Source organism: Littorina saxatilis, linkage group LG15 (genome assembly GCF_037325665.1).
Source record: "Littorina saxatilis isolate snail1 linkage group LG15, US_GU_Lsax_2.0, whole genome shotgun sequence".
NCBI lineage: Eukaryota > Metazoa > Mollusca > Gastropoda > Littorinimorpha > Littorinidae > Littorina > Littorina saxatilis.
In genome coordinates, this window is record NC_090259.1 from 28,098,380 (window position 1) to 28,123,022 (window position 24,643).

Consider the following 24,643-nt stretch of genomic DNA (forward strand, 5'->3'; position numbering starts at 1 on the left):
CTCTCTATCTTTTCTGCCCTCTCTCTCTCTCCCCCCCTCGCCCCCCCCCCCCCCGCCCGTATTCAGTATTCCCACCCAACACACACACACTCACCCTCTCTCCCTCTCTTGCCCCCCTCCCTCTCTCTCTCCCTCTCTCTCTCTCTCTCTTCCTCTCTTTCTTTCCTTCTCTATCTCGCTCTCTTTCTCTCTCTCTCGCTCGCATGCTCTCTCTCTCTCTCTCTCTCTCTCTCTCTCTCTCTCTCTCTCTCTCTCTCTCTTGCTCTATCATCTCCCCCCCTCCCTCCCTTAATTACCCCCTTTATCCCCCATCTCTCTCGGTCTCGAATATCATTAAAATGCTGAAGAGACGATAGACAACGATAACAACCAATCCCATCTCTCTTTGTCTTTTGTCCGTCGGTCCACAAAGACGGTGTGTCAACTGATTCCGGCTATGTTGTTCGTACGCCGGATGTTTGCGCTCATACTAGCGTCATTTTCGGCACTTATTTTTTGATCGTGACAAAGGAGCTAATAACTCACATCTGCCTGTCCTCCACATGGCGTCGTAGCATGAGGGGGGGGAGGGGCTCAAATGTGTAGAACACGCCCCCGTGAGCGTGGATGATGTCAGAAGTGAGTGACGACCCGCTTCTCCCTTTCGTCATCAGGAGAACCTTCACACCAGCCACGCCACTAACGTGCCGCGCTGTCAAGACAAACATTGGATGATAATGTATAACTTCATAAAAGAACAAGTCGCGTAAGGCGAAATTACAACATTTAGTCAAGCTGTCGAACTAACAGAATGAAACTGAACTCACTGCATTTTTACCGTATACTCCTAGCATCGTCAGTCCACCGCTCGATGCACAGGCAGTGAAATTGACAAGAAGAGCGGGGTAGTAGTTGCGCTGAGAAGGATAGCACGCTTTTCTTTATCTCTATTCTTTTTAACTTTCTGAGCGTGTTTTTAATCCAAACATATCACATCTATATGTTTTTGGAATCAGGAACCCACAAGGAATAAGATGAAATTGTTTTTAAATCGATTTCGGAAATTTTATTTTAATAATAATTTTTATATTTTTTAATTTTCAGAGCTTGTTTTTAATCCGAATATAACATATTTATATGTTTTGGGAATCAAAAAATGATGAAAAATAAGATGAACGTAAATTTGGATCGTTTAAAAATTTTTTTTTTTTTTACAATTTTCCGATTTTTAATGACCAAAGTCATTAATTAATTTTTAAGCCACCAAGCTGAAATGCAATACCGAAGTCCGGCCTTCGTCGAAGATTGCTGGGCCAAAATTTCAATCAATTTGATTGAAAAATGAGAGTGTGACAGTGCCGCCTCAACTTTTAGAAAAAGCCGGATATGACGTCATCAAAGGTATTTATCGAAAAAAAGAAAACAACGTCTGGGGATATCATTCCCAGGAACTCTCATGTCAAATTTCATAAAGATCGGTCCAGTAGTTTGGTCTGAATCGCTCTACACACACACACAGACAGACACACACACACACACACACACACACACACACACACACACACACATACACCACAACCCTCGTCTCAATTCCCCCCTCTACGTTAAAACATTTAGTCAAAACTTGACTAAATGTAAAAAGAGAGAGAGGGGGAGGGAGAGAGAGGGGGAGAAGAGAGAGGGGGGAGAGAGAGGGGGAGGGGGAGAGAAAGAGAGAGAGCGGGGCGGGGGTTGAAAGGGAGGGAGAGACAGACAGACAGACAGACAGACCCACATAATATTCAGACCAGTAACAATGTTCCCGTGCGGCGCTGTCACGAATAAGGGTGAAACACGTGTATTACCATGTAACCTTTTAAGAGAAAGAGAGAGAGACAGACAAAGAGAGAGAGAGAAAGAGAGACAGAGACAGACAGAGAGAGAGATAGAGAGAGAGACCGAGACCAGACCCAGAGAGAGAGAGAGAGAGAGAGAGAGAGAGAGAGAGAGAGAGAGAGAGAGAGAGAGAGAGAGAGAGAGAGAGAGAGAGTGAGAGAGAGAATTGAATTGAAATTTATTTTACGAGGATGACAGAATAAGCAATGTATACATGCTTTTTTTCATCCGGCCCTCGCCCATTGAGGGGTAACAAACAAGAAGAAATAGAAGATAAGTTTAACTATAGTACAAATGACATATTTACCATAATTAACATGTCAAGCAACCAATAAGACATGTTAGGTTGCATTGTGATTCTTTAGCAATGCTTGAACATTATATATAACAGAGAAATATTTGTTTGTATAAAAAAATATCCTTCATGCATTATAATTATATAATCATGTTTTTCAATATAATCAGAGAGTGCAGTTATATTTAGAGAGAGAGAGAGGGGGGAGAGAGAGGGAGATAGAGAGCGACAGAGAGAGAGAGAGAGAGAGAGAGACAGACAGACAGACAGACAGACAGACAGACAGACAGACAGACAGACAGACAGACAGACAGACAGACAGACGCACAGACACACAGTTATATCAGAAAGAGAGAGTGAGACTGAGAGAGAGAGGGTTGGATAGGCAGGCAGGCAGACAGACAGACACACAGAATATTCATATCAGTTACATTATTCCCGTGCGGCGCTGTCAGAAAAAAGGGTGTGACTCGGGTATTACCATGTAACTTTATGAAAAACAAAAGAGAGAGAGAGGAAGAGAGAAAGAGAGAATGTGTTTATGTGCGTGCGTGTGTGTAGGCGTACGTGTCTACCCGTTTGTCTCTCCGTTTTTATATTTAGTCAAGTTTTGACTAAATATTTTAACATCGAGGGGGAATTGAAACGAGGGTCGTGGTGTATGTGCGTGTGTCTGTGTGTCTGTGTGTCTGTGTGTGTGTGTGTGTGTGTGTGTGTAGAGCGATTCAGACTAAACTACTGGACCGATCTTTATGAAATTTGACATGAGAGTTCCTGGGTATGAAATCCCCGAACGTTTTTTTCATTCTTTTGATAAATGTCTTTGATGACGTCATATCCGGCTTTTCGTGAAAGTTGAGGCGGCACTGTCACGCCCTCATTTTTCAACCAAATTGGTTGAAATTTTGGTCAAGTAATCTTCGACGAAGCGCGGACTTCGGTATTGCATTTCAGCTTGGTGGCTTAAAAATTAATTAATGACTTTGGTCATTAAAAACCAGAAAATTGTAAAAAAAAATAAAAATTTATAAAACGATCCAAATGTACGTTTATCTTATTCTCCATCATTTGCTGATTCCAAAAACATATAAATATGTTATATTCGGATTAAAAACAAGCTCTGAAAATTAAATATATAAAAATTATTATCAAAATTAAATTGTCGAAATCAATTTAAAAACACTTTCATCTTATTCCTTGTCGGTTCCTGATTCCAAAAACATATAGATATGATATGTTTGGATTAAAAACACGCTCAGAAAGTTAAAACAAAGAGAGGTACAGAAAAGCGTGCTATCCTTCTTAGCGCAACTACTACCCCGCTCTTCTTGTCAATTTCACTGCCTTTGCCATGAGCGGTGGACTGACGATGCTACGAGTATAGTACGGTCTTGCTGAAAAATGGCATTGCGTTCAGTTTCATTCTGTGAGTTCGACAGCTACTTGACTAAATATTGTATTTTCGCCTTACGCGACTTGTTCAGTCTGTCTTTGAAACAAAAAAGCATTTGAAAAAGTCTGCACAGAGGAGAGAGAGAGAGAGAGAGAGAGAGAGAGAGAGAGAGAGAGAGAGAGAGTGAGAGAGAGAGACAGAGACAGACAGACAGACAGAGACACAGACAGACAGACAGACAGACAGGCAGAGACAGACTCAAACTCAAACTCAAATTTTATTGGCTTCAATTTTCATAGAAGAATTTGTCTTGCGCTTGGGAGAAAGTAAGAGTATAACATATAAAAACAGCATTCATATCACATTTCATGTATCACACACAGTAATCACTAGTATAAGCCTACAATTATCACATTTGTACCTGTATCATACATGCAAATAAATAGTATCACATTTCCACGTATCACACACAATATATACATTACATAACATACAGCAAGCTTCCATCTCCCGCGCCCCCCCCCCCCCTCCCACACATACATATCCTCGCACGTGCGTCGACTCCATACAAATAACATCATCAGTCCATTAACAGAGAGAGAGAGAGGGGAGGGAGAGAGGGAGACAGATACAGAGACAGACAGACAGACAGACACAGGCACAGACAGACAGACAGACAGACAGAGACAGACAGACAGACAGACAGGCAGAGAGAGAGAGAGAGAGAGAGAGAGAGAGAGAGAGAGGGGAGAGGGAGAGAGAGAATTGAATTGAACTTTATTTAACAAGGATTAAGATTTAAGGCTACGCCTTTTCTTACAATCTGTCCTTGGGACGCATAGACACACAATTATATAATTAAAACATTAAAAATTAAAAAGTTAAAAGGTTAACCAACAAAAGGAGGTCCGAAAACTTCAGCACCTGATAATAAAGATGATGATGATGATGATGACGATGATGATGATGATGATAATGATGATGATGATGATGAAGATGAGGCATGAAGAGCATACATATGTGGTTATTCATAAAATCAAATGCATACTATTTAGGTAATTATAAATACAAGCTGGTATCAATCCAACATGTAGCAATAGTACAACAAAAATATGTTCAGAATATACAATGCACAGCATATCTTTGACGTAATACTAAGTGTGGTAAATCAAAAGGCGTTAAACTGCTCAGCCATTAAGTGGTTTTTAACACATTTTTAAAAACTTTTTAATGACTTTAAGTGCTTAAAGGATGATGGAAATGAATTCCAAACTGAAGTACCCCAAAAAGCAAGACTGGTCTTATACAGGTCAATTCGTGGAATCGGTGGGATCAAGTTGACCGACCCATATCTGTGGGTAGCTTTATTAAATAATGATGTAATGTAAATCGGCCCTTTACCGTAATACAATTAATGCATGAAAATGGCTTTGTTTAACTTGAGATGCTTTTCCAGTGGAAGAAAGTTAAGCATTTTTAATTTCATATCTGTTGAGGCATTATCCTTTACGATGAGTTTGGCCGAGCGACGATAGAGAGAGTCTAACTTTTTCAAGTGGACATCACTGCTGCCATCCCAGAGCGTCGAAACATAATTAATGTGAGGCATTACATGAGCATGGTGGAACATTTCCAGAGTCCTTCTGTCCGTAAATTGCTTTAACTTGGATAGGAGGAAAACGTTCTTGGGTACTTTCTTGCAAATATTATGCTGTAATTGTGCCTGCCACTTGAGTTCACAATCAATAATTACCCCTAAGAGAGAGACAGAGAGAGAGAGAGACAGACAGACAGACGCACAGACACACAGACAGACAGACAGAGATAGAGACAGAGACAGAGACAGACAGACAGACAGACACATACAGACAGACAGACAGACAGAGAGAAAGAGAGAGAGAGACAGACAGACAGACAGATACACAGAGAGAGACAGAGAGACAGACAGAAAGACAGACAGACAGACAGACAGACAGACAGACAGACAGACAGACACACATAACTTTCAGCAGGCAAAGCCTTACCTTGGTGGATTTTACTCAAAAGATACAGTGGTAGACAGCACAATGCAAGCAGAAAGCCGACTTTTTGCACCTTTTTCGATGGAAACATTGTCTTCATTTTCAATCACTGCAATGGCTATCAAAACTTTTTGGTAGGAAGTTCACTTGAAAGTGAAAGGACGAAAGTCAGACAATGGTGGAAAGGAGAAAGATACTGGATCACAAAACTGGACATCGTTTTGCTCATCGCTCGGCACAAGCGGTTGACGTGCCTAGTAGCCAACGAAATCGAAACATTGATCATTCTTATTTACACAAGTTAGAAAGTGAAAACTGTTCAGTATGTGTGTGTTTGTCTTTGCCATGTGTCAACTGCTGGCGACGCGTGCAGATCTGAATGATTTTCAGCAACATCTCGGTTGCAGGGATGTTTCAACATGTGAAAATAAAACAGATGACACATTCATGTTGCTTTATCGCCTGGATGCTCTTTTGTCTGTCTGTCCATCTGTCTACATGTATGTCTGTCTGCCTGTGGGGCACTGCGGTTATGAAATTAAAGGCCCCTCCTGTTTTTGGAATCGCAGGAGCTTTCTAGTTTGCTGTTAGGTAGATTTTTGGTTCCTCTTTCCTGTCATGCTCTCTTTTTCTTCATGAATTCTTTTCTTTTTTCTGCCTTCTTGCTCATTCACCTGTATTTTCTCCAAAAATCTCTTCTCTTGCCGCTTGTCTCGCGATTCATGTATAGTTTAATCTGTTAGTGTTCTGATGTAAGTCCAGCAGTAGATAGGTTAAACCTATTTTAACATACTGGAAACTGGTAATCTTCCAGTAGGTATTAATTTAGTTTTACTAAAGCCTGCTGGGACACAAGTAATGGGTTAGTGCATTTGTAAACAGGAATCGCTTGACAAGTGGCCCCCTTCATTCCCCCCTTCCTCGTCCTGATATGGCTCTGCGTAGTCGGCTGGACGTTAAGCAACAAATAAACAAACAAACAAACAAATGTCTGTCTGCCTGCCTATTTGCCTGCCTGTCTTTCTCAGTCTCTGTCCATCTGGATCTGTTTGTCTGTCCCTTCCTTTATTATATACTAGATGAATACACGGCTTCGCCGGGAAGAAGTAGAGCCGAATACACCGGCGCACCGTACGCGATTGACGCCACACGAAGGAAGGGAGATAAACGCGCAAAACACTGGAGAAGATAAGGAAGAGTTACTGGGAATGGATGTACAGAAAAACAAATCGGTTCAGCGCTGCGCGCTGCGAGCACGTGTTGAAAATTTTCATCGACCAGATTGTGTCCGGGGTCTACCTGAATATGCCCACCAAATTTGAAGCAGATCCATCGAGAACTTTGGCCGTGCATCGCGAAGTGACAGAAAGACAGACAGACAGACACACAGACACACACAAGCCGTATATAGATATAGATATGTCTGTCTTTCTGACTGACTCTCTCTCTCTCTCTCTCTCTCTGTCTCTCTCTCTGTCTCTCTCTCTCTCTCTCTCTCTCTCTCTCTCTCTCTCTCTTTCTCTCTCTCTCTCTCTCTCTCTCTCTCTCTCTCTCTCTCTCTCTCTCTCTCTCTCTCTCTCTCTCTCTCGCTGTTCTTTCTTGCCCTCTCTCTCGTTCTCACTTCCCTTCCCTCTCTCTCTCTCTCTCTCCTCTCTCTCTCTCTCTCTTTCTCTCTCTCTCTCCTTCTCTCTCTCGCTGTTCTTTCTTTCCCTCTCTCTCTTTTTCACTTTCCCTCTCCCCCTCCTCTCTCTCTCTCTCTCTCCTCTCTCTCTTTCTCTCTTTCTCTCTCTCGTTGTTCTTTCTTGCCCTCTCTCTCTTTTTCACTTTCCCTCTCCCCCTCCTCTCTCTCTCTGTCTCTCTCTGTTCATTCTTGCCCCCCTCTCTATCTCTCTCTCTCTCCCTCCCTCTCTCTCTCTCTCTCTCCCTCTCTCTCTCTCTCTCTCCCTCTCTCTCTCTCTCTCTCTCTTTCTCTCTCTCTCTCTCTCTCCCTCTCTCTCTCTCTCTCTCTCTTTCTCAGTAGTTTTCTCAGAATTAATCTACACACACGCACACACACAGCAATGAAAACATTGAGTCAACACTTAAAATAAGAAAGGAGCAGTGACATGTTTAAAGAGGAAGGTTGCTAGCGCATATAAAAAACAAGAGTACAGCATGAATGATAAGCAATATTCCAGTGAAAATGAGCAAAGATTCATCAGATACAATCATAATGATGGTGAACGTGCATAATTACATATTGAAGTTACGCACATGAATATGCGCACAGATTATATTTTGCACATTCGACCAGTTCTACTAATACACGTGTGCACATATTCAAGAATAATCTTGTTTGTGCGAGAAGGTATATTGCTGTTTCCCTTTAATACCATATCAACATGTCTGCAATTAACAGGTATTGCATGAATTGTCGATATGTGCGAGAGCACACACACACACACACACACACACACACACACACACACACACACACACACACACACACACACCCCCCCCCACACACACACATACAGACACACATCTCTCTCTCTCCCCCTCCAACACGCACAGATACCTCATCCCCCCTCGGCACCCCCCTGTCCAACACACCTACACACACCAGCAATAAAGACGATTCGCACGATCACTATCAGCGTGGAACAAAAGTCCCGCTGTTTGTCAGCTACCTGTTGTATTCAACAGTGCACCTGACACTGAGCCTGTGCAAACCACGGTTCAGCAGGGAATGGCAAAGGTATTTACATCACTTACAATTTTACTGTAGGCAGTATTCTTTTCTTATCATTATCTCATTGTTATTTGTTTGTCCGTCCTCTATACAATTATTTAATGTGAATTCCTGGTTTTGTTTTCGTCATTTAATTATTATGTGTGTGTCAGTCCTCTACTAAGAGGTACTTGTGAAATCCTGGTTGTTTGTAAAAAATCAGATTATCGTTACCTTCGTGGTTGAAAACGACGTTAAACACCAAATAAAGAAAGAAAGAAGATTATCGTTTGTGTGTCCGTCCTCTATACAGAGGTACTTGTGGAATCCTCGTTCTGTTTTTAAGATCTAACTATTATTCGTATGTCCAGTATAAAGAGGTACTTGTGAATTGGTCGTTCTGTTTTCATCATCTAATTATTATTTGTAAGAGGTACTTGTGAAATCCTCGTTCTGTTTTAAAATCTAAGTATTATTTGTGTGTTTTTGGTCTCTATAAAGAGATACTTGTGAATTCCTGGTTGTTTTTTCATCATCTATTGTCGTCTTCTAAAAAGAGATACTTGTACATTCCTAGTTCTGTTTACATCATCTATGTCCGTCATCTAAAAAGAGGTACTTGTAAATTCCTGGTTCTGTTTACATCATCTATGTCCGTCATCTAAAAAGAGGTACTTGTAAATTCCTGATTCTGTTTTCATCATCTATGTCCGTCTTCTAAAAAGAGGTACTTGTAAATTCCTGATTCTGTTTTCATCATCTATGTCCGTCTTCTAAAAAGAGGTACTTGTGAATTCCTGATTCTGTTTTACTGTAGGCATAATCGTTTACAGGCAGACAGGGTGTGCCGAAGAAAAATTTCCATTTTTATGTAATATTTTAATGGACAATAAAGTGCTGTTATTGTTATTGTTATTATTATCATCTATGTCCGTCTTCTAAAAAGAGGTACTTGTAAATTCCTGATTCTGTTTTCATCATCTATGTCCGTCTTCTAAAAAGAGGTACTTGTAAATTCCTGATTCTGTTTTCATCATCTATGTCCGTCTTCTAAAAAGAGGTACTTGTAAATTCCTGATTCTGTTTTCATCATCTATGTCCGTCTTCTAAAAAGAGGTACTTGTAAATTCCTGATTCTGTTTTCATCATCTATGTCCGTCTTCTAAAAAGAGGTACTTGTAAATTCCTGATTCTGTTTTCATCATCTATGTCCGTCTTCTAAAAAGAGGTACTTGTAAATTCCTGATTCTGTTTTCATCATCTATGTCCGTCTTCTAAAAAGAGGTACTTGTAAATTCCTGATTCTGTTTTCATCATCTATGTCCGTCTTCTAAAAAGAGGTACTTGTAAATTCCTGATTCTGTTTTCATCATCTATGTCCGTCTTCTAAAAAGAGGTACTTGTAAATTCCTGATTCTGTTTTCATCATCTATGTCCGTCTTCTAAAAAGAGGTACTTGTAAATTCCTGATTCTGTTTTCATCATCTATGTCCGTCTTCTAAAAAGAGGTACTTGTAAATTCCTGATTCTGTTTTCATCATCTATGTCCGTCTTCTAAAAAGAGGTACTTGTAAATTCCTGATTCTGTTTTCATCATCTATGTCCGTCTTCTAAAAAGAGGTACTTGTAAATTCCTGATTCTGTTTTCATCATCTATGTCCGTCTTCTAAAAAGAGGTACTTGTAAATTCCTGATTCTGTTTTCATCATCTATGTCCGTCTTCTGAAAAAGAGGTACTTGTAAATTCCTGATTCTGTTTTCATCATCTATGTCCGTCTTCTAAAAAGAGGTACTTGTAAATTCCTGATTCTGTTTTCATCATCTATGTCCGTCTTCTAAAAAGAGGTACTTGTAAATTCCTGATTCTGTTTTCATCATCTATGTCCGTCTTCTAAAAAGAGGTACTTGTAAATTCCTGATTCTGTTTTCATCATCTATGTCCGTCTTCTAAAAAGAGGTACTTGTAAATTCCTGATTCTGTTTTCATCATCTATGTCCGTCTTCTAAAAAGAGGTACTTGTAAATTCCTGATTCTGTTTTCATCATCTATGTCCGTCTTCTAAAAAGAGGTACTTGTAAATTCCTGATTCTGTTTTCATCATCTATGTCCGTCTTCTAAAAAGAGGTACTTGTAAATTCCTGATTCTGTTTTCATCATCTATGTCCGTCTTCTAAAAAGAGGTACTTGTAAATTCCTGATTCTGTTTTCATCATCTATGTCCGTCTTCTAAAAAGAGGTACTTGTAAATTCCTGATTCTGTTTTCATCATCTATGTCCGTCTTCTAAAAAGAGGTACTTGTAAATTCCTGATTCTGTTTTCATCATCTATGTCCGTCTTCTAAAAAGAGGTACTTGTAAATTCCTGATTCTGTTTTCATCATCTATGTCCGTCTTCTAAAAAGAGGTACTTGTAAATTCCTGATTCTGTTTTCATCATCTATGTCCGTCTTCTAAAAAGAGGTACTTGTAAATTCCTGATTCTGTTTTCATCATCTATGTCCGTCTTCTGAAAAGAGGTACTTGTAAATTCCTGATTCTGTTTTCATCATCTATGTCCGTCTTCTAAAAAGAAGTACTTGTAAATTCCTGATTCTGTTTTCATCATCTATGTCCGTCTTCTAAAAAGAGGTACTTGTAAATTCCTGATTCTGTTTTCATCATCTATGTCCGTCTTCTAAAAAGAGGTACTTGTAAATTCCTGATTCTGTTTTCATCATCTATGTCCGTCTTCTAAAAAGAGGTACTTGTAAATTCCTGATTCTGTTTTCATCATCTATGTCCGTCTTCTAAAAAGAGGTACTTGTAAATTCCTGATTCTGTTTTCATCATCTATGTCCGTCTTCTAAAAAGAGGTACTTGTAAATTCCTGATTCTGTTTTCATCATCTATGTCCGTCTTCTAAAAAGAGGTACTTGTAAATTCCTGATTCTGTTTTCATCATCTATGTCCGTCTTCTAAAAAGAGGTACTTGTAAATTCCTGATTCTGTTTTCATCATCTATGTCCGTCTTCTAAAAAGAGGTACTTGTAAATTCCTGATTCTGTTTTCATCATCTATGTCCGTCTTCTAAAAAGAGGTACTTGTAAATTCCTGATTCTGTTTTCATCATCTATGTCCGTCTTCTAAAAAGAGGTACTTGTAAATTCCTGATTCTGTTTTCATCATCTATGTCCGTCTTCTAAAAAGAGGTACTTGTAAATTCCTGATTCTGTTTTCATCATCTATGTCCGTCTTCTAAAAAGAGGTACTTGTAAATTCCTGATTCTGTTTTCATCATCTATGTCCGTCTTCTGAAAAGAGATACTTGTGAATTCCTGGTTGTTTTTTCATCATCTATTGTCGTCTTCTAAAAAGAGATACTTGTACATTCCTAGTTCTGTTTACATCATCTATGTCCGTCATCTAAAAAGAGGTACTTGTAAATTCCTGGTTCTGTTTACATCATCTATGTCCGTCATCTAAAAAGAGGTACTTGTAAATTCCTGATTCTGTTTACATCATCTATGTCCGTCATCTAAAAAGAGGTACTTGTAAATTCCTGATTCTGTTTTCATCATCTATGTCCGTCTTCTAAAAAGAGGTACTTGTAAATTCCTGATTCTGTTTTCATCATCTATGTCCGTCTTCTAAAAAGAGGTACTTGTGAAATCCTCGTTGTTTTGTTTAATCTAATTACTATGTGTGTGTCCGGTCTCTATAAAGTGGTACTTGTGAATGCCTTGTTCTATTTTCATCACCTAATTATTATTTGTGTGTCTGGTCTCATTATCGTTATGTTTATAGTCAAACGCTCTTTTATACACTTACCTATGAATTTTAAAAAAGTTGACTAACCAGCCTTGACGTCAATCAAGCGTGACGCACTACTAGGTCACCAGGTATATACGCGTAAAAGTCCTTCATGTCACACAATGCTCTCCGATACAGACATCTGTTGTTTGCAAGTATGAAATATGTGTTGAAAGGGAATTTTACGGACTTAAAAAAAAAGTTACATAGGCCTAGTTGGCTGTAAGACGGTGCCAAGAACTGTAATTCCGCTCCCTATTAAGACACACCCCCCCCTCGCACTCCCCGCCCCCCCCCCCCCCCCCTGTATGTCTGTCTAACTGTCTGTCTGTCTGTCTGCCTGCCTGCCTGCCTGCCTGTCTGTCTGTCTGTCTGTCTCTGTCTCTGTCTCTGTCTCTCTCTCTCTCTCACTCTCTCTCTCTCTGTCTCTGTCTCTCTCTCTCTCTCTCTCTCTCTCTGTCTCTGTCTCTGTCTCTCACTCTCTCTCTCACTCTCTGAAAATAAACCGATATCCTTCTGTCGCAGATGACCTTCTTTCTACGCCTGTCCGCCCGAAGGAGGTCCTTGCTTGTCTATGTCTTCCTGGGCTTCTTCTTGTGTTACGTCATCAAATCATGGGGTCACCAATCACCCTGCCCAGAGATGTGTCAGGCAGCCTGCGGCGGCCGGAACAATCTCTCACACACACGTAATCAAACGACACTGCGTCGCACGACACTGTTTCCAAGGACACCGTATCGGATGCCGTCTAAGGGTCAGGGCAGCATTCTTCCCAACGAGTCAGACTCAAGGAACATGCGTAACATTCTTCCCAACCAGTTAGACTCAAGGAACGCGCGTAACATTCTTCCCAACGAGTCAGACTTAAGGAACGCGCAAGCTATCGCCGCCCGGTGTAAAGAATTCGGGTCTGAAGAATACCTCGCGGGCAACGCCTCGTTCTTCGTCCCCACAGACACAGTGGTCAACAGCTTCGTCCCGGGCTGGTTGGTGCAGCCCTCGCCCTGTCCGGCCGCCGGACCCTTCCTGCTGGTGGTCATCCCGTCACTGGACAGCCACACTGACCGCAGGACGGCCATCAGAAACACTTGGGCCAGTCCGGCCTACGGTCACCCCTGGCCCGCTCGCTCCGCGCTTCCCAACGACACGGTCAAGGTGGTTTTCTTTCTGGGCGTGTCCAACACGGCCGGTGACCAGGACGTGGTCCGAGAGGCCAGCGTGTACCACGACATTGTGCGGGCCAACTTCTCCGACACCTACCACAACCTCAGTCTCAAGATGGCCGCCGTGCTGATCTGGAGCGCCACCTACTGTCGCGGCGCGCGTCACGTGATCAAAGTGGACGAGGACACGTTCGTTCACCTGCCGGTGCTGCTCAGAGTGCTGGAGATACTGAGCGCGAAAATCAGCAAAGGCTATGTGCTGGGGCGAAAACACAGGCAAGCCAAGCCCCTTGTAATGCGGTCTGGCCGATGGGAAGTCAGCAAAGACGTTTACCCTCTCCCTTTCTTCCCCAATTACGTGTACGGCCACTCTTACGTCATGTCCGGTGACGCCATCAAGGCTTTACATCACGCGTACCAACACACGCCGCACGTCATTCCGAACGAGGATGCTTACGTCACCGGCGTTTTGGCGAAAACAGCCAACATTTCCCGCTTCCGCAGCGATCATTTTGCTCTACTGTCCAAGTCTGCCAGTGACTGTCCTCTGGCCGATGGGAAGGTTATATCACACACTCTCTACACTAACAACACGCTCATCTATAAGATGTGGGACCTTGTCAGGTCAGGAAACTGTTCACACTCGTGATCCGTCTGTTTACTGTTGCGGCATGTGATCTTACCGGTGGCAATACCGATATACCCCTTCCCCACAGGGAGAGAAAGAAAGAGAGAGAGGGAGAGAGAGAGAGAGAGAGAGAGAGAGAGAGAGAGAGAGAGAGACAGAGACAGAGACAGAGACAGAGAGACAGAAAGAGGGAGAGAGAGACAGGGAGAGAGAGAGAGAGAGGGGGGGAGAGAGAGACAGAGCCAGAGAGAGAGAGAGGGAGAGAGAGACAGAGAGAGGCAGAGAGAGGGAGAGAGACAGAGAGGGAGAGAGAGAGACAGAGAGAGGGAGGAAGAGAGAGAGAGGGAGAGAGAGAGAGGGAGGGAGAGAGAGAGAGAGGTAGAGAGTGAGAGGGAGAGAGGGAGGGAGAGAGAGAGAGGGAGGGAGAGAGAGAGAGAGAGGGAGGGAGAGAGAGAGAGGAGGGAGAGAGAGGGAGGGAGAGAGAGAGAGAGATAGTCTTGTGGGAGGTGTAATGTACCTGTGCCAAAAGACGATGTTCGAAATAACTCAAACAATAGCAAACGGTCGACCAGTTTAAGCCAACAATCACAGCGAATAACCGACTCCGATGTGCATGTTATGCAATGTCCGGTATTTGGGATTGCTGGTTTTGACTGGTCGACCACGCGTTACTGTTCGACTCACTAAAGTAGTGGGATGCTTCTATTCCACAACTCTGACAAAGTTATTCCTGGAAAACGTCGATTGGGTCATATACACACATGTATGTGTGTGTGTGTGTATGTGTGTGTGTGTGTGTGTGTGTGTGTTAGTCTTCTTCTTCTTCTTCTTGTCGATCACTCAGATGGTGTGTGTTAGTGTGTGTGTGTTAGTGTGTGTGTTAGTGTGTGTGTGATTGTGTGTGTGTGTGTGTGTGTGTTAGTGTGTGTTAGTGTGTGTGTGTGTGTGTGTGTGTGTGTGTGTGTGTGTTTGTGCTTGCAGGCAATCGTTCTTTCGTGCGTGCGTGCGTGCGTGCATGCGTTTCCGTGAGACTAAGTGAAGTATTTTCTTTAACTTTAATCAGGTATAAAATAACTTATGAAAGTACATGTACATGTACTATACGTTAATGGGATCTGTGATCCAAACATGGCTTTTGGTCAATCGAGATGGAAGTTTATTCCACAAGCCCGTAGGGCGAGTGGAATAAACTGCCATCGAGATTGACCAAAAGGCATGTTTGGATCACAGATCCAATTAACATATATATCTCGACATTCACTGGTCTTAGGGTTTTTGTTTTCAAAGAAGAAAGAAACTTGCTTGAACACGGACCACTTCTCCGAGCAAAATCAACAAACCTAATCACTCGCATTCCACCTCAAGGTCTCGGCCAACCAAGACTATGGCATACTCGCAGCAAAGCCGCCGAATGTTACCGTAAACCAAGAATAGTGACGTAAGAGAATAGAATGTCGTCTTTTGATTTGGAACGTGACGTGTTTCAGAACTTCTTCTGGACAACTCGGATGGTCTTCTGCGTAGTGGTTGGCACAAGATTCTTTTTCTTCTTCGACAGTTCATCCTCTGATACTGTAGCAAAACGATTCATCTTTTTTTTTCACTTTCGAGTATGCGGACGACTGAACTTGACCGCTAAAAAGTAGTCCTTTCGGTATTATTACGCCGAGTCTGAACATGAGGTCTGAACATTGTTTTTAGGCAGGATCTAGGTGAAAGCGAGGCTGTTCTTATTTCTGTGTACAGTCGAGAGAGAGAGAAATACATGTCGAGACATACGAAAATGGAGCTTAGAAAGACCATGAACATTATAACACTGAGTGATTGGACCAACACATGCCACCCACTAAAATGCTAATAACTCCTAAATTTGTATAGCGAAATACTTCATATTTAGTGTGCATTGGCTTCAGATATGGGATAATAAGTTCACAAAGTGTCAAGCTTTTATGTGATAAGTTCTAACTTTGATGCTCTTTCGAAAATGTATTCCAAATCCGGGGATTGACTCAAGAGTGTTGGCCACACTAACCCGAATTTACCCCTCCGGTTTGTACCTGTTGGTTTTTCAGAATGGACTTGCTTACAAAAACTATCCTCAGACAATAATTGAGTTGAAACAGCACTTCCAGGGAGTCTGAAGGGCTCAAGTCAGAATATTGCGCGCCATTGGTCGACACGTTGCAAGATTGAAGTTGGCGACATACGCACAATCCTATGTGAGACTTTATTGGCTTAAAGTAATAAAGTACATTCAAACGGGATTTGCACACAGGCTTGGGCCTTTTCGTAGTTCAAATACTTCTCCAGAATGACTATACAGTACTTCGCAATGTCTTCGGTTTTATCCAACATTTTAATGAACGGGACCTGAAAAAGTCAATCAGACGCGTTCTTCACACAAACACGAACCCCGCGTACCAGATTGCAACAAGTAAATAAGGACTCATTACATTCTGGATTTATTTACGGTTATGCCGTGTGGGCAAGCTTTTAATGCAGACAGTTTTACTGTTAATGTTGCCACAGTAAGTCATGGTGTTAGGGATATAGTGTCAAAACTGGTGACAGGTATCCAAATGCCGACAGTTTTACTGTTAATGTCGCCACAGTAAGTCATGGTGTTAGGGATATAGTGTCAAAGCTGATGACAGGTATCCAAATGCCGACAGTTTTACTGTTAATGTCGCCACAGTAAGTCATGGTGTTAGGGATATAGTGTCAAAACTGGTGACAGGTATCCAAATGCCGACAGTTTTACTGTTAATGTCGCCACAGTAAGTCATGGTGTTAGGGATATAGTGTCAAAACTGATGACAGGTATCCAAATGCCGACAGTTTTACTGTTAATGTCGCCACAGTAAGTCATGGTGTTAGGGATATAGTGTCAAAACTGGTGACAGGTATCCAAATGCCGACAGTTTTACTGTTAATGTTGCCACAGTAAGTCATGGTGTTAGGGATGTGGTGTCAACACTGGTGACAGGTATCCAAATGCCGACAGTTTTACTGTTAATGTTGCCACAGTAAGTCATGGTGTTAGGGATGTGGTGTCAACACTGGTGACAGGTATCCAAATGCCGACAGTTTTACTGTTAATGTTGCCACAGTAAGTCATGGTGTTAGGGATATAGTGTCAACACTGGTGACAGGTATCCAAATGCCGACAGTTTTACTGTTAATGTTGCCACAGTAAGTCATGGTGTTAGTGTTACGGCTGGTACTTGCGTGTAAATGTATGTGTGTTGTTGATACCCTATCAGAAAAAATGCGTGTGCTACTCTGTTTACAAACTCCCATCTCACACACACACACAACACTCAAACAAGGCACAAAGACTGAACACAATTTCTGCCCTTTGCCCTCGTACCTATATTTAAGCACTCACAAATATTAACTAGCAATCACAACCAAATATAAATATAATATCTCACATCCACTCAAAAGACTCTTTCATTCAATACAACATATTATCTCGAGTAGGATGAAAGGAAAGTCTCTCCCTCGACGATGTCGTCCTTGTTGACTCTCCGTTCAAGGATCACACATACTTAACTAATTCACGTGTCGACTCACAATTCAGTGGCCGCACACACTATTCTGGATTCGTCCAATCCTTTGCTACACCACTTAGCTGGTTACCTCACTTGCTAACTCACAGTTCAGTGGTCAGAAGTTATTCTGGATTCGCACAATCCTATTCCACATACACAGTTCTGTGGGTGCGCACACTCTCCTAGGTCGCACAATATTCGGTTTACTCACGACTCAGCGGGTCCGACACTTGCACCATATCACACCCATGACATGGCGACATTCATGGTGATATGGGGTACACACCAGATGCAAGTTCTCCAGCGCTGCGTTACAACCCTGCGCCGACTCTACTGGTCCTGGCCGCAAGGAGGGGACGCTCCTCTTCTCACCTCGTCTACTCTTCGGTCGAGCGCGCCCTGCTCCCACCGGAATGCTGTATAGAAAGTTTATGCTACCGTAAGTTTCAATTCTAAGATAAACTTCTCCACATAATAATACTTCCATTCTTTCTCAGTATTATTCAATTATCCGTCAACTAACGTATGCTGTTATATTATTTACACCAGCTCATTTACAAGTAACTTCATTACAACAGAACATTCCACACTCTATTCAAAATGGCTGACAACAGCTCACGCTTTCCACCCGTTTCACAACATGACTCTCACAGTCATTTCACAAGTTAAGGTTACTGAACAAAAATACAATTCAATAAATACCTGTATTCTCACAGCATTTGAATCATATCAGATTCATTCACAGTAGCCACTAAACAGTTGACTCACTGCTCCTTGAGAAACATCTTACAACAGCGTAGAGTAAACACACCCTCTCCCGAGAGCGATTTCAGATGTTCTACCGAATATCAAATATGGCCGCTTCAAGGTTATCATATTTTAGTCGTCTCTCATTGGCCAATAGTAGCCAATCTCAACATGTGACACTCCTATCACGCAGTCGAGCCGTGATAACTAAAAGTATGGCTAGCCAATCTGTACACATGTATTAAATACGTTTAATACTGAATTATGTACAAATCCATTTGTCACAGTTAGGGATATAGTGTCAAAACTGGTGACAGGTATCCAAATGCCGACAGTTTTACTGTTAATGTTGCCACAGTAAGTCATGGTGTTAGGGATATAGTGTCAACACTGGTGACAGGTATCCAAATGCCGACAGTTTTACTGTTAATGTCGCCACAGTAAGTCATGGTGTTAGGGATATAGTGTCAACACTGGTGACAGGTATCCAAATGCCGACAGTTTTACTGTTAATGTCGCCACAGTAAGTCATGGTGTTAGGGATATAGTGTCAAAACTGATTACAGGCATCCAAATGCCGAGAAACCTCAAAACTTCTCCAAAGAAAATGCCCGGTGATAAGGGAATGTTTATGGAAAATAAAACAAAGTGAAGAATAGAAGTGAAGGGGCAAAGCTTCAAATAGTTAAAGGCAGAGTAAGCCTCCCGTAAACCATCACAGATACGGTCAGGCTTTTACACACAGTACAAACACCATTTCATTTAAACACTCACCAATTGAGAACATCCTAGGTGCCCTCCGTAAAGAGCGAACAATTTTCAAAGAATTTATTTTTGCGTGGTTTATCTTACCCCTGAGCCATCGTGAACCCGTGTGATCCAGTTTTCCCTTTTCACAATGCAGTCGTCATAGTTAGTCATTTGAATGCGACTCGACGTGAGCTTATCTACGATAGCACGTTTTTTTTATGCACGAAACAACGGCTGTGGTTCACAAGAACTCTAGCGATGGCTTTTGACTGTTGAGAGGAACGGCGATTTGCACTGATAAACCGGCCGTCGTCTGCTACGACCCTTGCGTGACCCTGCTTCCGGGCTTTTCTTTTTTTAAACTTTCACAACTTCGAATTGTTCTGATCTTGTCTTGATGAAAAACGAATTCTTTTATGATTAAAGAATGTTTGTGTAACAAGCTGTCAATTTATTATTTAGATTTTAAAAGTTAGGTCTAGCGCAAAAACGAGGCGCCGTTGTTGTTAACGGAACAAGTCTACGAAAATAAATTCTTTGAAAATGTCTCACGCTCGACAGAAAGCAGCCAGGATGTTCCCGTTCGGTGAGCGTTCAAATGGAAGTATGCTTGTACTGTATTTAGACGCTCGGGGAGCTCTGTGATGGTTTACGGGAGGCTTACTGTGCCTTTAATAAACCAGGAACTGATTACCTTCGAGGACTATAAAAAGGTGTTCAGGAAAAAAGGGTGGGGTAGGGGGAGTAAGAAAAGCATCAAGACTCAAGATCATTCAATAAAACATAACTGACATCAGTTCCAAAAGCAAAAAAACTGAAAGCCAGCACAAAAAGCATCAAGACTCTGTCAATAAAACATCACTCACACACACACACACAAAAACACAAAAAACAAACAAACATCACTCACATCAAGCCCAACAGCAAGAAATTGAAAGCCAGCTCAGGACGTAAATAATTTAACCTCCCCTGGACAAGGAATCGGAGCTGAGGAACAATAGAGTTGACAAACAGAGGCAAAGCTTACTCAAGTACCTGGGCGGGGATGTAGCTCAGTCGGTAGCGCGCTGGATTTGTATCCAGTTGGCCGCTGTCAGCGTGAGTTCGTCCCTACGTTCGGCGAGAGATTTATTTCTCAGAGTCAACTTTGTGTGCAGACTCTCCTCGGTGTCCGAACACCCCCGTGTGTACACGCAAGCACAAGACCAAGTGCGCACGAAAAAGATCCTGTAATCCATGTCAGAGTTCGGTGGGTTATAGAAACACGAAAATACCCAGCATGCTTCCTCCGAAAGCGGCGTATGGCTGCCTAAATGGCGGGGTAAAAACGGTCATACACGTAAAAGCCGTGGGAGTTTCACCCCATGAACGAACAAACAAACAAACAAACAAACAAACAAACAAACTCAAGTACCTGCTTCGCTGCCCCCAGTGGTCACACACAATGGAAGGAAAACAAAGTTGATTGAACCACGCCAAGCACAGCTGTACCGCGATAATAACAAGGGGCTGACAGATTGGACAGTATACCCAGGGACCTAGGTCTAACCGGAGGAGCTGTCGACCAAAAGCCTTCCCGAAGCCATAACAAACGATTCCAAGTTGTGAAGAAAAGCAAGACACAGGATGTAATGAGTCGTAACTTCACCTCGCCACGGCTGTTCTTTTTACAACTCAAGGCGGATATTGTATTGTATGGGGAGATTTATATAGCGCTTGACGTTCTCTAAGCGCTTTACATATTAATTTCTGCCGTGTGAGATGGAATTTTTTACACAGTATATCACGCATTCACATCGGCCAGCAAACCTCAAGCCTATTAGGGCGAGCATTCACCTTTCACGGCCTTTATTCCAAGTCACACGGGTATTTGGTGGACATTTTTATCTATGCCTATACAATTTAGCTAGGAAAGACCATTTTGTCAATCGTGGGATCTTTAACGTGCACACCCCAATGTAGTGTACACACATACATATACAGTGGAACTCTCTTTTAAGACCCCACCCCCCCCCCCCCCCCCCTATTTAAGACTCCCTCCCTGTTCAAACTCTGTTTTCTCAGATTTTCTGTGCATATAACGTTTGTAAATCTACCTCCACTTTAATTCAGACTCCCTCCATTTTAAGACCCGATATTCTTAGATTTCGGAGGTCTTACAGAAGCTGTTCCACTGTATATACACGTGGGGTAGCCCGGGTTGGTTTGATTGCGTTGACTGACTATTAGGGTTTAACGTCCTCTTAGACCAACTGGTCTATATTGGGACAGGTATTGGTAATACGTTGAAGATATGGTGTGATACTTCCTTTGATTCGAACAAGCCCGCTGTGGCTGTCTTCTTCGACACACCAGCATTGGGTTTGTCTCGTCAAAGTATCGAAATACGATCATGATAATTGGAGACGAGAGATGATGCATGCGTGTCTTCGTGTTTTCCAAGCCCTGAGACTTTCGCTGTGAACGTGGGATCTTTTTCGTGCGCATGTGTGCACACGGGGGTGTTCGGACACCGAAGAGAGTCTGCACAAAGTTGACCCCGAGAAATAAATCTCTCGCCGAACGTGGGGATCGAACCCACGCTGATAGCGACCAACTGGTTACAAAGCCAGCGCGCTACCAACTGAGCTACGTCCCCGCCCGTTGATTGCGTTTCCTGAATGTAAAGAATGAGCAGGTAATAAAGACTTGGTTAAATCATGGAGACAACTGCACAATAGAGAGCAACAGCAGCAACAACAATATCAACACCACATATCGATATCTGTTGGCACGTTCCTATTCGGAGAATACATAAATATTTTCTTTATCGTTGGTAAGCACATTGCAATCTCTGAGTCTCTTTAGTCTTGAATCTTGTATACGAGTTCATACCAGCATTTCAATCCATCTTTTGTTTGTAATCAAGAGTAATTGAGTGTGGCTACTGCTCAGTGTCAAACCTTCTTCTATTGAAGCAATCTCCAAATTTGAAACAAGTTTTTCAAAAAGCGTAAAGATTAAACCACTTGACCTTCATAATTGAAACTTGGTGAAATCATCATCCAATATCTTAAGCTAATGTACACCAAATACGAATCACTTCGCTATACACAAGTGGACGTTAAAGGCACAGTAAGCCTCCCGTAAACCATCACGTCACAGATACTGTCAAGCTTTTACACACAGTACAAACACCCTTTCATTTAAACACTCAACGCTTGAGAACATCCTAGGTGCCCTTCGTAAAGAGCGAGCAATTTTCAACGAATTTATTTTTGCGTGGTTTACCTTACCCCTGAGCCATCGTGAACCGGTGTGATCCAGTTTCCTTTTTTTCACAATTTAGTCGTCAGTTTGTGATTTCAATGCGACTCGCTGTAAGCTTATCTGCAATAACACGTTATTGTGTACATCTGAATCTAAAACGCCACAAACGGCTGCGAACTAGAGCGGTGGCGGTTGAGGGTTCAGAGGAACGGGTGCTAGGCAGAACCGTCGTCTGCTACGAGAAAGACGTTTTGCGTGACACGTTTCCGGGCTTTTCTTTTTTCAAACTTTCAAAACTTCGAATTGTACTGATCTTGCCTTGATGAAAAAAGAATTATTTTATGATTTAAGAATGTTTGTGTAACAAGCTGTCAATTTATTATTTAGATTTTAAAAGTTAGGTCTAGCACCAAAACGAGGCGCCTGATTGTCCGTTCGCATAGTAAACGAAAATAAACTCTTTGAAAATGTCTCACTCTCGACAGAAAGCAGCCAGGATGTTCCCGTTCGGTGAGCGTTCAAATGGAAGTATGCTTGCACTGTATGTAGAGGCTCGGGGAGCTCAGTGATGGTTTGCGGGAGGCTTACTGTGCCTTTAATATAATTAGCATGACGGGACGTGTTAACAATGGCAAACAAACGCCTCACCAAATAGGAGCTTTTCCAATCAAACAGGTGGACACTCTGAATGCTTGTGTGACAAACACTACGTCGGTTGCTAAATCTATACGAAGTAATTAGCAAGCCGTTTGTGTTTTTATATTTAGTCAAGTTTTGACTAAATATTTTAACATCGAGGGGGAATCGAAACGAGGGTCGTGGTGTATGTGCGTATGTGTGTGTGTGCGTGCGTGTGTGTGTGTGTGTGTGTGTAGAGCGATTCAGACTAAACTACTGGACCGATCTTTATGAAATTTGACATGAGAGTTCCTGGGTATGAAATCCCCGAACGTTTTTTTCATTTTTTTGATAAATGTCTTTGATGACGTCATATCCGGCTTTTCGTGAAAGTTGAGGCGGCACTGTCACGCCCTCATTTTTCAACCAAATTGGTTGAAATTTTGGTCAAGTACTCTTCAACGAAGCCCGGGGTTCGGTATTGCATTTCAGCTTTGTGGCTTAAAAATTAATTAATGACTTTGGTCATTAAAAATCTGAAAATTGTAAAAAAAAATAAAAATTTATAAAACGATCCAAATTTACGTTCATCTTATTCTTCATCATTTGCTGATTCCAAAAACATATAAATATGTTATATTCGGATTAAAAACAAGCTCTGAAAATTAAATATATAAAAATTATTATCAAATTTTTTTTTTCGAAATCAATTTAAAAACACTTTCATTTTATTCCTTGTCGGTTCCTGATTCCAAAAATATATAGATATGATATGTTTGGATTAAAAACACGCTCAGAAAGTTAAAACAAAGAGAGGTACAGAAAAGCGTGCTATCCTTCTCAGCGCAACGAATACCCCGCTCTTCTTGTCAATTCCACGTGCACTGCCTTTGCCACGGGCGGTGGAGTGACGATGCTACGAGTATACGGTCTTGCTGCGTTGCGTTGCGTTCAGTTTCATTCTGTGAGTTCGACAGCTACTTGACTAAATATTGTATTTTCGCCTTACGCGACTTGTTTGTTCTTGCACGTATTTTGCACGTGTTTGTCAAATATTCCAACAGCTGTGGAGATGCTCGATATAATGTGTGTGTGTGAATGTGTGTATGTGTGTGTGTGTGTGTGTGTGTGTGTTTTTTTTTGTCTGTGTGTGTTTGTATGTGTGAGTGCGTGCGTGCGTGCGTGCGTGCGTGCGTGTGTGCGTGCGTGCGTGCGTGCGTGTGTGTGTGTGTGTGCGTGCGTGCGTGTGTGTGTATGTGTGTGTGTTTGTGTGTGTCAGTTCGCAGGCGCGTGCGTGTGTACTATCTCTACTGAAATGAAAACCAATTGTGACCAATACACAAAAACGTTTCTTTACCATGAACTAAAGTCACCTGAGAGGAAGCAATGTGTTATGTGATTCGACATGTCAGAAAAAAAGCATACCATCTGTTTGCGCTGTTTCATAAAAAAAAAAAAACTTTTGCTTTTGCGTTTGGTTTCTGTTGTGTATTGTCTCTCTCTTTCTGTCTTTCTGCCTCTCTTTGTGTCAGTCTGTCTGCCTGTCTGGTTCTCTCTCTCTTCCTCAGTTTTCTTTCTTTCTTGTCTTGTCTCTGTCTGTCTCTGTCTGTCTCTGTCTCTCTGTCTCTGTCATTCTTTCTCTATCTCCTTCTCTACCCCTCTCCCATTTGTTCCCTGCATGTCTCTGGCAGACTGTATGGGTAACCTTATTATTACAGGCTGGCACGTGGTATCCGTACCCTTTATTTTCAGTGTCTGGTGTGTTCAGAGAGTGTCGCAATAACGTTTTGCAGAGTTTATGAAAAACAAAAACAAAAACAGTTATTTTCGGAAATCATCTATTTCGAGCCACAGAGTGTGAAGACTCAGAA

The 24,643-nt window shown here is 42.0% G+C and overlaps 2 protein-coding genes across 2 annotated transcripts in view; one reads left to right on the top strand and one right to left on the bottom strand.

Annotated features, from left to right (window-relative positions):
* Window positions 1–5,825, bottom strand: part of LOC138948987 (carbohydrate sulfotransferase 1-like) — a 33,229-nt gene extending 27,404 nt beyond the window's left edge. The window contains exons 1-2 of the mRNA XM_070320674.1: window positions 5,567–5,825; window positions 526–691 (exon numbers count right to left, since the gene is read on the bottom strand). Coding sequence (XP_070176775.1) covers window positions 526–691; window positions 5,567–5,663 — 263 coding nt within the window. The 5' untranslated portion in view covers window positions 5,664–5,825. The remainder of the gene's footprint in view (window positions 1–525; window positions 692–5,566) is intronic.
* A 2,378-nt stretch (window positions 5,826–8,203) lies between these two features.
* Window positions 8,204–14,085, top strand: LOC138948087 (beta-1,3-galactosyltransferase 1-like). Its single transcript, XM_070319612.1, has 2 exons — window positions 8,204–8,300; window positions 12,589–14,085. The coding sequence occupies exons 1-2, from the start codon at window positions 8,292–8,294 to the stop codon at window positions 13,873–13,875; spliced, it is 1,296 nt and encodes a 431-aa protein (XP_070175713.1). The 5' UTR covers window positions 8,204–8,291; the 3' UTR covers window positions 13,876–14,085.
* Window positions 14,086–24,643: the final 10,558 nt, after the last annotated feature.